Source organism: Capricornis sumatraensis, chromosome 4, assembly GCF_032405125.1.
Source record: "Capricornis sumatraensis isolate serow.1 chromosome 4, serow.2, whole genome shotgun sequence".
NCBI classification, from domain to species: Eukaryota; Metazoa; Chordata; class Mammalia; order Artiodactyla; family Bovidae; genus Capricornis; species Capricornis sumatraensis.
Window position 1 is genome coordinate 112,592,150 of NC_091072.1, and position 15,068 is coordinate 112,607,217.

Genomic DNA, 15,068 nt, shown 5'->3' on the forward strand with positions numbered 1-15,068 from the left:
TTTCTGTTGCTTGCTGTTTTCAAATAAAAGAACCTAAATGAATGTATCATTTTAAATCTTACTCCTGGGAAGGGATCATTAATCTGTGGTGCTGTAGTGCCATTTGCAGTCATGACTTGGACTGGAACAGTATAATAAAGGAGAGTGTTCTAAATACTATGCTGGAGAAAATGTTCTGCTTTTCTCTTCTGAGGTGGTAAATTTGTAAGGTTGTGGGAAAGGTGAGACAATACCATCACATACATTGTCCTCTTACTTTTTTATGCTGGACTGGCCAAATATAAATGGTGAACTTTAGCCAGTTTTAATAATTTTAGTTCTTTTTCCAGCTTAAGTTGCTGAAGTTTCGGACTGATGGTATTCCTTTTCTTAAGAGATTTAATGCTCCATTTTTTTGTTTGTTTGTTTTTAGATGTTAGGACAATTAAAAGTTTAGATTGTCACAGATTTCAGTTTTAAAAAAGAAGTCCAGAATAAGTGGGTCTGTAGTGGTTAACAGATGTCATAGAACTGTGCAGTGAACTCAGAGATGGTGATGACAAATAAGAGTTTAGTTTATACAGAAATTTCTTAAAGGAAAGGTTGATTTGGGCAAGTATATAGACATTTTCCTCTATTGTAATAGTTTGGTTCTTCTTTATCACCTAGTTTACCTAATAGCACTGGTTTTTCCCATGAGTGGAGAATATAATCGGGAAAATAGGTGAAATTTCTCTCTCAATCCGTGTAGATCTGATGTCATAATTCTGGAGTCACATTTAAGGGCTGTACAGTCTGTAATGTAAGATCTTTGTGTATTGAAACATTCTCTGGTAATGCAGTCGTTATCATTAATGTGAGGGGCCAAAAAGTTAACGCTTCTGTACCCAGAATCTCCTGTTTATATAAAGGTGGTAGTATTACAGTAAACATTGCAGAATCTGTACAAAAGGTAGTAAGGCATTAAAGGTGCACTTTTAAGTTGATGTAATTACTGAATATCAGAATCTTCAGAGATGAATGCATTGAAACATTTGGAGGTTGCTTTGTCTCTGGTTTCCTGTGTGCTAATATAGCAGAAGCATAGATTCTGGAACCAGGAGTGATTTGAATCCTGAGTTGCTGCTTACAAGTTTTCTTAACCTTTCTGTGCTTCATTTCCTGAGGCCTAAAATAGTGTAATAATATCATTCATAGATTGTTTGAGGATTTAGTTAATATGTATAAAGCCACTTTATTAGGAAACAGTAACTGTTATAAATACTAGCTATTATTATGGTTGCTCCTGTTGGCAGAAATTTACTTGGCATGTAATTATTAGCTGTTGAAAAGTTTGAAGATAAACAGTCTGTATTTGACTCTCTGTTGGTCTCATAAAATCTTCCTTTTTAAATAACTCAGTGGAGTGTTGACAGTGTGAGGCAGGTCTTGCTCCTCCCTGAAGGTGGTCTGACAGGTGGCTAACAATGAAAAGGCAGTGCTGGGAGATGCAGTTTGGTGAGGCTAGCTGCCTAAGAAAAGGTCTCATTTTCCTCCCTCCACCTTTCATTTACATGGCACTTGTGAATTTTTCAGAGGGCTTTCCTATGCATTAATGCACATTTCAGTTGACAGAAAGGGAGTCACCCATTGTTTCTGAATTTTAAATTTTTATTTAAAAATCAGATACATGCAAAAACATTATCAGTATGTATGTACTATTTAGTGATTGAAAAAAATGCCTGTGTAGCCACCAGGTGGGTTATGAGCTTGGATGCTCCCATTATTCCTGCCCTGCTCCCTTTTCTGCTGCAGAGGGAACCACAGTGCACTGCGTTTCTCTTGAGGGTTACAACTGTCATTATTTTAAACAATAATATGGTGATGTTTGTGTTATTTTTTAAAGTTAATATAAATGTATTTTTACTGTGTGCTTACGACTTTAATTCAGTATCACTTTTGAAATTCATCCACATTGATGTATATAGAGCTAGTTCATTTAGCTTTATTTCCCTCATCCTGGATTACATGAATACACAGATACTTAGTCTGTTGACAAGATCTGGGTTATTTCCAAATTTGGGATACTGTGAATAGCGCTGCTCTAATCGTCATTGTACTTGTCCCTGGGAATGTGTGTTGAGTTTCCCCGGGGTGTGTCATAAGTGAACCTCCTTGGTGGTAGGGCCAGGTTACCTGCAGGTTCATTGGAAAAGAATGCCAGGCTGTTGTCCCATCCCAGAAGTGGGTGAGGTGACTCCCATTCCCTGCCAGGAGCTGCATTTTTGCAGTCTGGTCAGTATCGTATCTGTGGTTTTAATTTGCATTTCCTTGATTTTTATATGATTTAACATATTTCTATTTGAGCCTTTTTTCCCTATGAAATGTTTTCATGACTTTTTTTCATTTTTTTCTTACTAATTTTAGGGATATTTTATATATTCTGGATACTAATTTTTGTTCATGTGTGTTTGCTAATTTGTTGTTCAGTCACTAGGTCATGTGACTTTGCGACCCCATGAACTGCAGCACAGCAGGCTCCTCTGTCCTCCACTATCTCCTGGGAAGCTCAGTTAATTTTGTATTTAATTTTGTATTTTCATTCTATGTTTTCTGTACCTCAGTCTGTTTTTATGTTTGTATATAGAATTATATTATTTTCTCGATTCCACATATAAGTGACACATAGCTCTTTGACTTCACTGAGTATAGTACCATCTATGTCCATCCATGTTGCTACCAATGGCAATATTCCATTCTTTTTTATGGCCGAGTAATATGCCTGTGTGTGCTTGCCACATCTTCTTAAGCCAGTTGTCTATTGTGTAAATAGTGCTGCATGAATCTTTTAGTTTTCATCTTTACTGGATACATACCTAGGACTGATAATGGCTGGATCATATGGCAGCTCTGTTTCATCTTTTAAGAAACTTGCATACTTTCCATAGGCTACACATTATTAAATTTTTACATTAAAAACATCGATTTTTATTGAGTTTTATTATGTAGATATATTATTTTACACCCTGAACAGTTCTAAGCAAGAATTCAGAGGGTGTAGCTCTTGAAGCTTGTCAGAACTTACTGAGCTATGAGCTACTATATTTATGCTGTGACTTTATGGTGTATAATTTCATACTGTTTTGACCAGCTCACTGTGTTTCTGATGGTGCCTCTTTAATTTTGAGTTACAAAAGTTGTTTTATTAATTCATTTAAAAAGCAGCACCTTTTAAAAATTTGGCCTTGAGATCTCATTATTTGACTCACCTTGCATCATACATACCCTCTGCTGTGATTTCATTATGTCCTGGGGTTTGGTTTTTTTTTTTTTAATTAGCTGTTAAAGCTACAGAAACAACTTTAGTTTTCTTTGATGGATGTTGTAGAGAATAACCACAAAAAGAAAAAGAAACAGAATGATAGTTTTTATTTGCTAGCATTTATTGCTAGGTTAATTTATTACAAAGACAGTGGTATTTCTGTTGAGCTTGGTTATAATTAAATACACTGTATCAATTAAAGATCATTACGCTTATTTCCTAATGGGCTAGGATGTCTGGAACCTATGTGTCAGGGTGAAAATAGGAACTTTTCTACCAAGCCCCACGGCCAGCTGTGCTTCAAGTGAGTTTAAAAATTCATTGGTCCCTTCTTTAAGGAGGGTCTGGCTCAGAAGAAATAGAAATTAGTGGAGCTGTACACTGTCCATGGTGCTCCACCCCTAAAAACAGTATCTAAAGGCCCATACACTTGCAAATGCTGGTTCGTTAAGGTTCCACTGTAAAATCAGACATCTTTTGTGGTACTAATCTGCTTGTCTTTTTATTGTGTGATGTTTGAACAATTAACAGAACTAGACCTGCGTTTCTGCTAGCGCTCGTGGACTTCAAAGCACAGGGCTCATCACCTGACTGCACAAATTAATTCTGTTAGGTCAAAATGATGAGACAGACTTGATTATAAACAGACCAATTCAGAATGACAGGCACTTACAGTTTCATTAAAATAGAAAAATAGATTATATTAATAGGAAATATTTAGTGTCTATCAAATTATAAATCTAGACTTTTACCATTTTTTTAAAGGATACTGAAAAAGAGATGACATTGAAATAAAGTGAACAATGCATTTTTTTTCATAGCTTTCATTCTGAGCACTGAACAATGCAATCTAAGGAAAGGACTTACCACAAAGCACCTAAAATAACATTTGTAGATGGGTATGTTGTCAACCATTTCTTACTGTTTCCCTCCCAAGTCTCAGTATCAAGGCATCAAGAGTACATTCCACAAGCGACTGTCAGCATTCTGAAACCAGGTGGTGTGCCTGTATGTATCAGAGAAGTTGAAAACCCTTAAGGAGGTAGCTCTCCTTCCTGGGTGCTCTTCACCCAGAGGCACAAGGAAGTTATGCTTCAGATTCTGCGCCTCTATTTTCACTTGGACTTCCATCACTGTCATCTGGTTGATCGTTTAATAGTACATATTTTCCATCATTGGTTAGTGGCATGGACAGCATTAATTGAGCCAGTGCTTCTGGATCCTGAAGTTACGGGAGTTTAAGAAGGAGAAAAGAAAACACTTAAAATGCACTTAAAACCCCTTTGGTTTGGCTGTCATTATATTCTGTAATCTAGCCTCATTTCTTCTGACTCTTAGGTATGCCTTCTTGCATCTCTTAAAAAAACACACCTCAATTGTATTACTTCTCCCAAAAACTAGGCCAAGTTGTACCTGTCAGCCAAAATATCGTTTACATAGCAAACTCAAGAATCATCTTTGTGGAAAGAGTCCAGAGAGGAATTTCTTTCACTCTGGGGAGTGAGGCCTTAGAGCACACGGCAGATACTGGTTAGTGTCCTTTAATCTGAAACAGGAAACCCAGCCAACCACTGCAGGAGCTGTAGCCGTGGTGTTTGTTAGCAACGCCATGTGTTTCTAGTGACAGGAACTAGCTGATCAAAAATGCCTGGCACACAGAAGACTTAAAAGGAAGTCCCAGACGTGGCCACCCTGCCTAGTGAGCATCGCTTTTCTTTTTGAGAGAAAGGTAAGTATACAGATAACTTTGAGTTGTTCAGCCAGCACTAAAATGAACCTTACCTTCTGAACCTCAATGATTTCTTTTCCCAAATTAATAGCATAACATATCTGCAAAAAAAAAAAAACAAGCAGTGTTTGGCAAAGGCAGAAAAGGATAAGAACTTTAGAAGAAAATGTGACTCTGAAAGTACAGCAAGGTCACAGTCTGCTCACATCACCACGGAGGCAGAGGATCTGGCTGCAGGAAGTTCATCAGATGGGGCTTCTGAACACTAGCATCCACCTGGACTGGCCTGCTGTTGCCACTTAATGTTAAGTGAAAACTGACCGTATTAAACAGTCGGAAATTCTTACCGGGTACTTTTTTCCTCTCAGCCATATTTAGCCACTGCATGTTCATACACACAGTGCTTAACAGATACCTCATGAAAGAAGTTTGAATCATTTTGATTAATTCTAGTAGCAGAGGCAGCCACAAAGTTTCGTACTAAAGCAAAGAACAGTTTAGATGTACTTTCCTCACATCTGCTTCGTTGGTTTCCTCCCTGAGAAAAGATTTTCTCCATTGTAACTTTTTGCAAAGAAGAAATTTGAGGTGAACTGCTTTTTAACATTTCCTGATCTCTCCTAAGCAATTATATTTCACCATTAAAGTTCTTCACTCTTTTTGCTTGATAAGTACTTTCCATATGGAAATTTTACTCCAATTTTCAGTGGGGCCTTCATAGGAGCTATTCTTAAACTTCTCAGTGGGGACCTGAAGAATAGTTAACTAAATGCTGAAGAGGTTTGTGCAAAATAACCCTTTAAATATCTATCTTTGGACTGAAATTTGGCATCTTCGGTCTAATGCTATCCCAACTGAGCTGCTATTTCGGCCACTTTTGCAGCATCTTTAGATGAAGGAAATAACAAGACCTTTTCGCCTTCTGAGTTGCTTTCAAAAACATATGTGCTCAGAGACTCTCCACCTGTGGATTCAGGCAAGCGGACCACAAAGCCAACCAGTCTCTTGTTTTCTTGATGAGCAGCAAACTGGGTGACACTGGTGAGTTCAAACTAGAAAAAAACAGGAATAGACTATTACTATGCAACAAACTGGAATTAGGGTCCCTGGTGGCTCAGAGGTTTAAGCGTCTGCCTGCAATGCAGAAGAGCTGGGTTTGATCCCTGGGTCGGGAAGATCCCTGGAGAAGGAAATGGCAACCCACTCCAGTATTGCCTGGAGAATCCCATGGATGGAGGAGCCTGGTAGGCTACAGTCCACAGGGTCACAGAGTCAGACAGGACTAAGTGACTTCACTTTCACTTTCCATAAAAACAGTGCACATTACTAGTGACATTTAATCTGGCAAGTAAATTTTTTTAAGTGCACACTGTTTCAGGTGACTACAAAAGTGAATTAAAGAGTAATCACTACAGTTAGCATGCAACAGGGTACTTACATTGGCCCTTGTTACTTGAGTCTGGGGATCTATCAACCTGAAAATTTAAGAGATTCATTATTATCACAAATGTTGGATAAAATTATTTTCTTAGATGAGTTTGTAGAACTTCAGAAGGAAACCACACAAAACTTTAAATATGAAAACTTTCTATTTCCATGTTTTTGTCTGGTTGAGGGCAAGGTGAGAGCACCATGGGACCATCCAAAGGGAGTGAGTGCTCTGGTTTCTGCCTTGAGCGAACCTATGCAGTTAAACCTCAGGGCATCTTTAATGGAAGATGACGGCAAATAGTGGATTTCACAGTATTTTAGTGCTTATCCGAAGAGGCAGCATTATTATTCTCCAGAAAAATTAACATGGATGGGTAATACTCTGTGCAGCCTCCTCAGAAATTCCTATCAGCCTGTTTCCCTTAAAGTACCAGAAACATATACTTCTCAGTTTTAACAAGTTTTCTCAAAAACATGGGGTAGAGGTGAGAACAGTTAAGGGATTTAACAGAGCTGTTCCCAGATTTAACCAAACTTGTCAGTTTGGGTGTAGGAGGAGTAACTTTAGGAAGGTATTCTAGATACTCTCTTAACAGCATTTTAAGGATCATCCATGTCTGAGAAAACTACCTTAGAGAATTTACTGTTATTTTATAGATAAAAATTTCTACTTTCTAAAACATAGTATTGTGTATATAAATTATTACTGATGTGCTATTTCATAAGTGAAAGTGAAATATCTATTCGCTCTGTTAAAAGATGGTTATAATTCCATTTATATGGAATGTCCAGAATAGGAAAATCTGTTAAAACAGATTAGTGACTAGGACTGAGCAGGTTGCAGGGGAAGGGAGTGACTGCTAATGGGTGTGAGTTTTTTTGGGGGGGATGATGAAAATGTTCTAAAACTGGGTGACAGTTGTACAAATATGTACATACTAAAAAACACTGCAAATAGGTAAATTATACAGTATGTTAAGTTATATTTCAACAAAGCTGTCCCCCACCCCATGGTAACAATTTGAAAAATATACACTTATATTTGTTAAAACACAAGATTTATCATCAGAGGGCCCAAGACTAAATTCCTGGATACTAACTTTATGATCTTATGCAAGTCACCGTGACTTCTCTCATTTGCTTTGTAAAACCGGGATAAGAACCTCCATAAATTTCAAAGAGGTGGTTAACAAAATATGCATGGAATTTTAAGCTGCAAAGCTAAATAATTATTTATGTCTTCATTAGTGAGTATGAATTTAATAATTTTTAAAATACACATCATAAGCATTTCCCTCAAGTTGGGATAACCGAAATATTTTGTAAAAGTTTTCTATAAATGGAAATTTAAAACTTTTAGTTTGCTGTGTATAACAGGTAACCTGTATTTGTTTTTAAAGATCTGATTTTCTGTGTGACTTCTAAAAACATATGAATTCCCATACAAGGATTTGTGTGTATATAGTGGTAAAATAGACCTAACATCAAATTGACCATTCTTGATACTTAACACATCACAGGATTGAAAAAGCATCACCACTATCTAGTTCTAGCTTGATCACCTCAGAGGGAAATTCTGTATCCATTAGAGCAGTCACTTCCCATTCTCCTTTCTTCTCAGCTTTTGGCATTTCTCACTAATCTTCATCTCTGTAGATTTGCCTATTCTGGATGTATGTGGCTTTTTTGTGTCTGTCTTTCAATTAGTATAATGTTTTCAAGGTTCATCTGTGTTGTATATACTACATATGTAGTATGTAGTATATACTTCATTCCTTTTTTTAAAATTTATTTTTAATTGGAGGATAATTGCTTACAATATTGTGTTGGTTTCTGCCATACATCAGCATGAATCAGCCATAGGCATACATATGTCCCCTCCCTCTTGAACCTCCATTCCTTTTTAAGGCTGAGTAGTATCCCACTGTACGTATATACCATCAAATGTCTCTGATGGACACTGGATTATTTCTCTACCTTTTGGCTATTGTGTATAGTACTCTTATATGAATACTTGTTTTAAATTCTTTTGGCTATCAACTCAGGAATGGAATTCTATGTTTAAGTTACAAAGGAACTGCCAAGTTACTTCCCACAGTGGCTGAACCATCTTACATGCCCACCAGCAACGGGTTCCAGTTGCTTCACATCCTTGCTAACACCTGCTATTTTCTCTTTTTTTAAATCTATAGTCATCCTTGTGGGTATGAAGTAGTTCTGGATATGATTTACGTGTTAGTTACTAATGACACAGACATATTTTCATGTGCTTGTTGGCCAATTACATATCTTTGGAGGAATAGATAGTCCTTTGTCCATTTTTAAACTGAGTTTTTCCTTTGTTGATATGTGAGAGTTCTGTGTATTAGATAAAGGATTTGAAAATGTTTTCTCCCATTCTGTGTGTTGTCCTTGCACTTTTTTTGGATTGTGTTCTTTGATGCACTATGTTTTTTCTCAGTGCTTTTACATAAATTTAATCTTTTTGGTGATGATTGTAAGAACAATGAGCCAATGCCTATGAAAGGTCCAGGGCATACTTGGAGAAAAGCTTTAAATAAATGTAAGTTTTTATTTGTAAGAACCTCATTCTCGAAGCAGGGCACTCAAACCCAGTGCTCTGGGACAACCCAGAGGGGTTGGGGGGAGGATGGAGAGGTGGGTTTAGGATGGGGGGGACACATGTACACTCGTGGCTGATTCATGTCGCTGTATGGCAAAAACCACCCCAATATTGTAAAGTAATTAGCCTCCAATTAAAATGAATAATTAAAAAAACCCCTCATTCTTAGTAGGTTTGTAACAAATGAAAAGGACTGATTTCAATAAATGGAAGAAATTATCTTTGATTTTTGCCAAAGTACTGGTTAACTTTTTTTGAAACTTACCATTTATTGAGCACTTTCTATGTGCTAGTCATGGCTGTAAATGTTTTACATGAATTAACTCATTTATTCCTCATGACAACACTATGTGGAGTAGGATACGGTTGTTTTCATTTTATAACTGAAGAAACCGAGGCACAAAGGTTAAGTAACTCGCTCAAGTTCAAACAACTAATAAATGCCAGAGTCAGGAATAAGGCTCTAAAGCAGTGCTGCTGTCCCATAGAAATTTAATGTAAGCCTTATATGTAATTCAAAAATTTCTAGCAGCTGCATCAAAAAAAAAAAAAGTGAAAGCAAGTGAAATTAATATAATAGGTCAAAACTATTATCAGCTAGACATGTTACTAACATAACAATTACTTTGCTTTCTCTTTGAGGTGGGTATGATAGTATGAGAGCTTAAATATTGGTATGTGTTTTACACTTCTCAGTTCAGATGACTTAGGTTTCAGATATTACATGTAGCTGCAGTATGGAGAGTGCAGGTCTTAATAAAACCTGTGCCAACCACAGCTTGACCACTGTTTGCCATCATTCATACAGCTCTTGTTACTTGAAACCCCAAATCACGTAGTTGATATGGCTTGACTTGTTTATTTTCAGCCCAAGAAATATTAACCAGGTTTTCCTTGTGATGGTCTAGTTATCTCAGGTAGGCTCGTGTTCTGTTTTCACAGTTTTTAAATTTTTATTACACAGTACACTGAGGTGAAAAAGAAAAAACAAAACCCCTTTCATTTGTAAGCTCTGAGAGAGAGAAACACTCAAATGACAGCATCTTTATGCATAATGGGATAGGATTCACTCACCGCTAAAAACACCAACTTCTAAAAAGAAGAGCTTTTGTCTTCAAGGGCACTTCTTTTAGCCAGTGTATCTTATGAAATTGAAATGTATTATAAAAAGCAAAGCAGAAACATGAATAGTGTCTTCACTTAATCCAATCAAGCAAGTATTCTGCTGTGAACATTCTAGATGATTAGACGTGACTTAACAGGGAATTAGTAGAAGCTGTAAGAAAGTCCGAAAATGAAACTGAACGTACCTCAGAGTCTGACTGGTGACCATCAGATGAGATTCTGTCATCCGGAAGATGTTATGGATAGCCCGAGCAGCCAATACTTGTCTCATTGCTTCGTAAATCACTTCCGTAGTGTTGTCTGTTTTGACTGCCATTGATCCCAAAAACCGAACTATAAACATCTGCTGCAAAAGGGAGTCTGCAAGAGAGCATTTTCTGCTCAGGATCATGTTCACTTCCTGCCTGCCGACCCACGTACAAGAGGCACACGTGCTGGTCTGAGGACAGGCCAACTTGATTTTCCTTGCTTTCTGGAGGGCTTTCTAAAGCCAAAACTTCTCAATACTCTGATTATGTAAACCACAAACCGCCAAAGCTCTGAATCTTCTATTGTCTATATTTTGTCTGTTTGGAACTATTCATTAGACTAGAAAAGCACCTTTTTCTTCATCTATAAAGAAACCAGATGAATGTCCTTCTAGCACTAAAACTCTAGGTGACCACATGTAAGAGAAAGTGTATCATCTTACCTTTTCTCTGAAAATGAGCTTTTCCAGATAATAGAACATTTGGCCTGCTGACAAAATCCTCTTATAGAAGAAAATTTATTTGAAGAAAGTAAGACCTGATGTTGGATCTCACTCAATTTATGCACATCATTTATTACTGAAGGGCAGTGATGACATTCCATAAACTCTGGGAGGTCTCAAACTGTTAACTTACTTGATGCTAATGAGCTTACAGTATTTGCTTCTTGATAATGACACATAACCTGACAAACAGTAACAGCAATCACAACTGGAAATCATGAAGAAGGTTTGAAAGATCGTTTCTTTCCTGTAAGAACAACAGTTCTCCTTTCCACCATTTGAAAGTAAGAAGCCTACATTTTCTTCACTTGTCTTCCCTATTAGTATCCTAGCCCCTAAAAAACAACTGGTAAAAAAACACATTAGGGAAATATAACTGACATGTTATATAAGTAAATGGTTACTCCCATATGAAGACAGTTTTTACAAGTTTGATATTTTCTGTTTAGACCGGTAACAAACAGTGTGGACTGTGTGAAAAGTCAGCTAGAGAGTCAGATCTGAGGCACAGCCTATGTAATAACATTATTTTTCATTTTTCTGCCTAAACCTGTGAGGACTGCCTCTTCACAAGTCCTACTTTTAAATAAGTGGCATTTCATTCTAATGACATTCTGTGGCTTCAGTCAGGAAGCCATGTTAAAACAAAAGGCCTTGCCAGCACTTATAAACTGTCCCGGCTGGGAGCTGCAGCTCTGTGGGGAAGCAGGTTATGTACCTTACAAGAATGTAAATCAGACAACAACAATCTGAGTTCTAATGAATTAAATACCTTTTATTTTTCCCCCCAATTTCATGTCATCTTCAAATTTAAGAATGAGTTGTTTTTGTGCTTTTGGTTTTCTAAAATGAAATAGCATATTTATGACATCTGGATTTTATCCTCTTGGAGTCTGTTTTGCAGTAATATGATAGCAGATTTAGCAACATTGCTCTGCAGGAGCTACAAAAAGGTAATGGGATGTGGCTAAATGGTATGATGCGTGCAGAAAATCTGTCAACCACCCCTCAGTTTTTATGCTGCTATTGCTGCTAAGTTGCTTCAGTCATGTCCGACTCTGTGCGACCCCACTGACAGCAGCCCACCAGGCTCCCCCGTCCCTGGGATTCTCCAGGCAGGAACACTGGAGTGGGTTGCCATTTCCTTCTCCAATGCATGAAAGTGAAAAGTGAAAGTGAAGCCACTGAGTCGTGTCCAACTCTCAGTGACCCCATGGACTGCAGCCCACCATGCTTCTTCATCCATGGGATTTTCCAGGCAAGAGTACTGGAGTGGGGTGCCATTGCCTTCTCCCAGTTTTTACGCTAGACCTGTCCTAATAGCATTCTGTCCTAATGAGGTTTCACACAGAACACCTGTGGGTCATAATTTCAATTCACAGTTCAAGTCAAAGCTTTTTGGAACATGACTTCACATTCAAGGGCCCTGATTATTCTGTGCTGGGGAAAGAAAAAGCACACAGAACAAGCCACTTACCTTCTGCTTCTGGAAATGTTGCATCCTCAGTTTCACCAAAGGGATTGGTACGCCTAGGGGGACAGCCAGAGTCAAAACAATCCCAAGGGCGTCAGTTCAAAGAATGCGTAACACCTGAACTCTACGCAAGAAGGGGACGGTCTCTGGGGGTGGGGGTGAGGGGCAGGAGGAGAATGACATTCTCCCAGAAATAACCCCCCTTATTAGCCCATACCTGCCGCCTCTGTTCTGATCAAGGAATTCTGTAGCGGGAAGTACAATGTCAAACTGAATAGGTGTTCCAGGCGCAATTAGTTGTTCAGCTTCAGGTATAACGACTGTTGCTTTCGGAACTATCTTGTCATTTTCCATCTCTGAACCTTTCACATTCTGGCTGGAGTACAAAGTTGGAAAAAAATTTTTTTAATGCCTTTTGACCTTAAGTTTACAATCAAATGAATACATGTCAAATGCCTATGTGACTTTTACAGGTAGATAAGGGAGAAGATCTAACTTACTCTTCCAGTAAATCTTTTAAGATGTCATTCACGTCCGTGGTTAAAATTCCTCGGATATTCCCACTACCTACAGCTGGTTCTATGCATGAGATTCCACATGATGCTAGACTGCTTCTTCTATTACCTGTTAACTTCCTGTATCTTTCTCTAAGACAGGTTTTTGAGGGCAGGAGCTGTAGCTAAATCATATTTATCACTTGGTACACAGTTCAGTTCAGTCGCTCAGTTGTGTCCGACTCTCTGCGACCCATGAATCGCAGCACACCAGGCCTCCCTGTCCATCACCAACTCTTGGAGTTCACTCAGACTCACGACCATCGAGTCAGTGATGCCATCCAGCCATCTCATCCTCTGTCGTCCCCTTCTCCTCCTGCCCCCAATCCCTCCCATGATCAGAGGCTTTTCCAATGAGTCAACTCTTCACATGAGGTGGCCAAAGTACTGGAGTTTCAGCTTTAGCATCATTCCTTCCAAGGAAATCCCAGGGCTGATCTCCCTCAGAATGGACTGGTTGGATCTCCTTGCGGTCCAAGGGACTCTCAAGAGTCTTCTCCAACACCACACTTCAAAAGCATCAATTCTTCGGCCCTCAGCCTTCTTCACAGTCCAACTCTCACATCCATACATGACCACAGGAAAAACCATAGCCTTGACTAGATGGACCTTAGTTGGCAAAGTAATGTCTCTGCTTTTGAATATGCTATCTAGGTTGGTCATAACTTTTCTTCCAAGGAGTAAGTGTCTTAATTTCATGGCTGCAGTCACCATCTGCAGTGATTTTGGAGCCCCCCAAAATAAAGTCTGACACTGTTTCCCATCTATTTCCCATGAAGTGATGGGACTGGATGCCATGATCTTCGTTTTCTGAATGTTGAGCTTTAAGCCAACTTTTTCACTCTGCACTTTGACTTTCATCAAGAGGCTTTTTAGTTCCTCTTCACTTTCTGCCATAAGGGTGGTGTCATCTGCGTATCTGAGGTTATTGATATTTCTCCCGGCAATGTTGATTCCAGCTTGTGCTTCTTCCAGTCCAGCGTTTCTCATGATGTACTCTGCATATAAGAAACATCTATTTCTGCTTTATTGACTATGCCAAAGCCTTTGACTGTGTGGATTACAATAAACTGTGGAAAATTCTGAAAGAGATGGGAATACCAGACCACTTGACCTACCTCTTGAGAAATCTGTATTCAGGTCAGGAAGCAACAGCTAGAACTGGACATGGAACAACAGACTGGTTCCAAATAGGAAAAGGAGTAATGTCAAGGCTGTATATTGTCACCCTGCTTATTTAACTTCTATGCAGAGTACATCATGAGAAACGCTGAACTGGTACACAGTAGGCACTCACAAATGTTTGCTGAATGAACACTACATTTGGGCCTAGCACTCAACCACCTGGCTTTCCTTCTCCTGAGGGCCTCCCTCTCCCCCCTCAGTGCGCCCTCCACTGTGCTCCTCCTGCCACCGACTCTGCCTCAGTTCCACTGCTCACCCACTCTCTCCCACACTGCAAGCGTCAGCTCAGATCGCCCTCCATCCACCAGGCCTTGCAAGCCAGCCTGACCCTCTCCCTCCTCTGCAGTCCTGCGTTTCTTCTCGGGAAGTCAGGAGGACAGTCTTGGACTTCCCTGTGCCTCCAGGGCTTAGGACTGGACCCACACATGCTGTTGGGAGATTGTGGCCAGACAGTAGAGCACTGTCTGAACAGTGATTCACTCTGTCTGTTCTCTTCCCAGTGTCAGCATAATTTAACCTTTCATATGTTTACAGTCTTTTCTCCCCAGCTAGAGTGTAAATGCCTGTGAGGGGCAAAGAAAGTAAAAGTATTTTGATTTCTTACATTATTTGAACCAAAAGAAGACTCAGTATCTTTCCATTCATTTGATATTTTGTGTATCAGTATTTCAAATTTCTCAAGTGTGTCAGTAACTTAATATGTTGTAAGGAACTATTTTATAGTATCTGACAAATGAGCATAATGAATGGAAAGTGGACAGGGATACAATAGACAGAAGAGTAGATGATCACTACAAGGAGAGACACTTAGTTTAACCTCCACTGTTAACAGAAAAGGAATCCATGGCCTCTAGAGAAGCTGATGATCCTGAATGCGCTCGGTCATCTGGTGGGCGAGCTAGATTAAGAACTGAGT

The 15,068-nt window shown here is 38.9% G+C and overlaps 1 protein-coding gene across 3 annotated transcripts in view; it reads right to left on the minus strand.

Moving 5' to 3' along the window:
• Positions 1-3,445: 3,445 nt before the first annotated feature.
• Positions 3,446-15,068, minus strand: part of APPL2 (adaptor protein, phosphotyrosine interacting with PH domain and leucine zipper 2) — a 54,398-nt gene continuing 42,775 nt past the window's right edge. For 2 of the 3 annotated variants that reach the window (XM_068970128.1, XM_068970129.1), the window contains exons 15-21: positions 12,631-12,789; positions 12,417-12,469; positions 10,374-10,548; positions 6,448-6,484; positions 5,921-6,061; positions 5,063-5,110; positions 3,446-4,502 (exon numbers count right to left, since the gene is read on the minus strand). In XM_068970128.1, coding sequence (XP_068826229.1) covers positions 4,368-4,502; positions 5,063-5,110; positions 5,921-6,061; positions 6,448-6,484; positions 10,374-10,548; positions 12,417-12,469; positions 12,631-12,789 — 748 coding nt within the window. In that variant the 3' untranslated portion in view covers positions 3,446-4,367. The remainder of the gene's footprint in view (positions 4,503-5,062; positions 5,111-5,920; positions 6,062-6,447; positions 6,485-10,373; positions 10,549-12,416; positions 12,470-12,630; positions 12,790-15,068) is intronic. The other variant, XM_068970130.1, reaches the window with a different exon arrangement.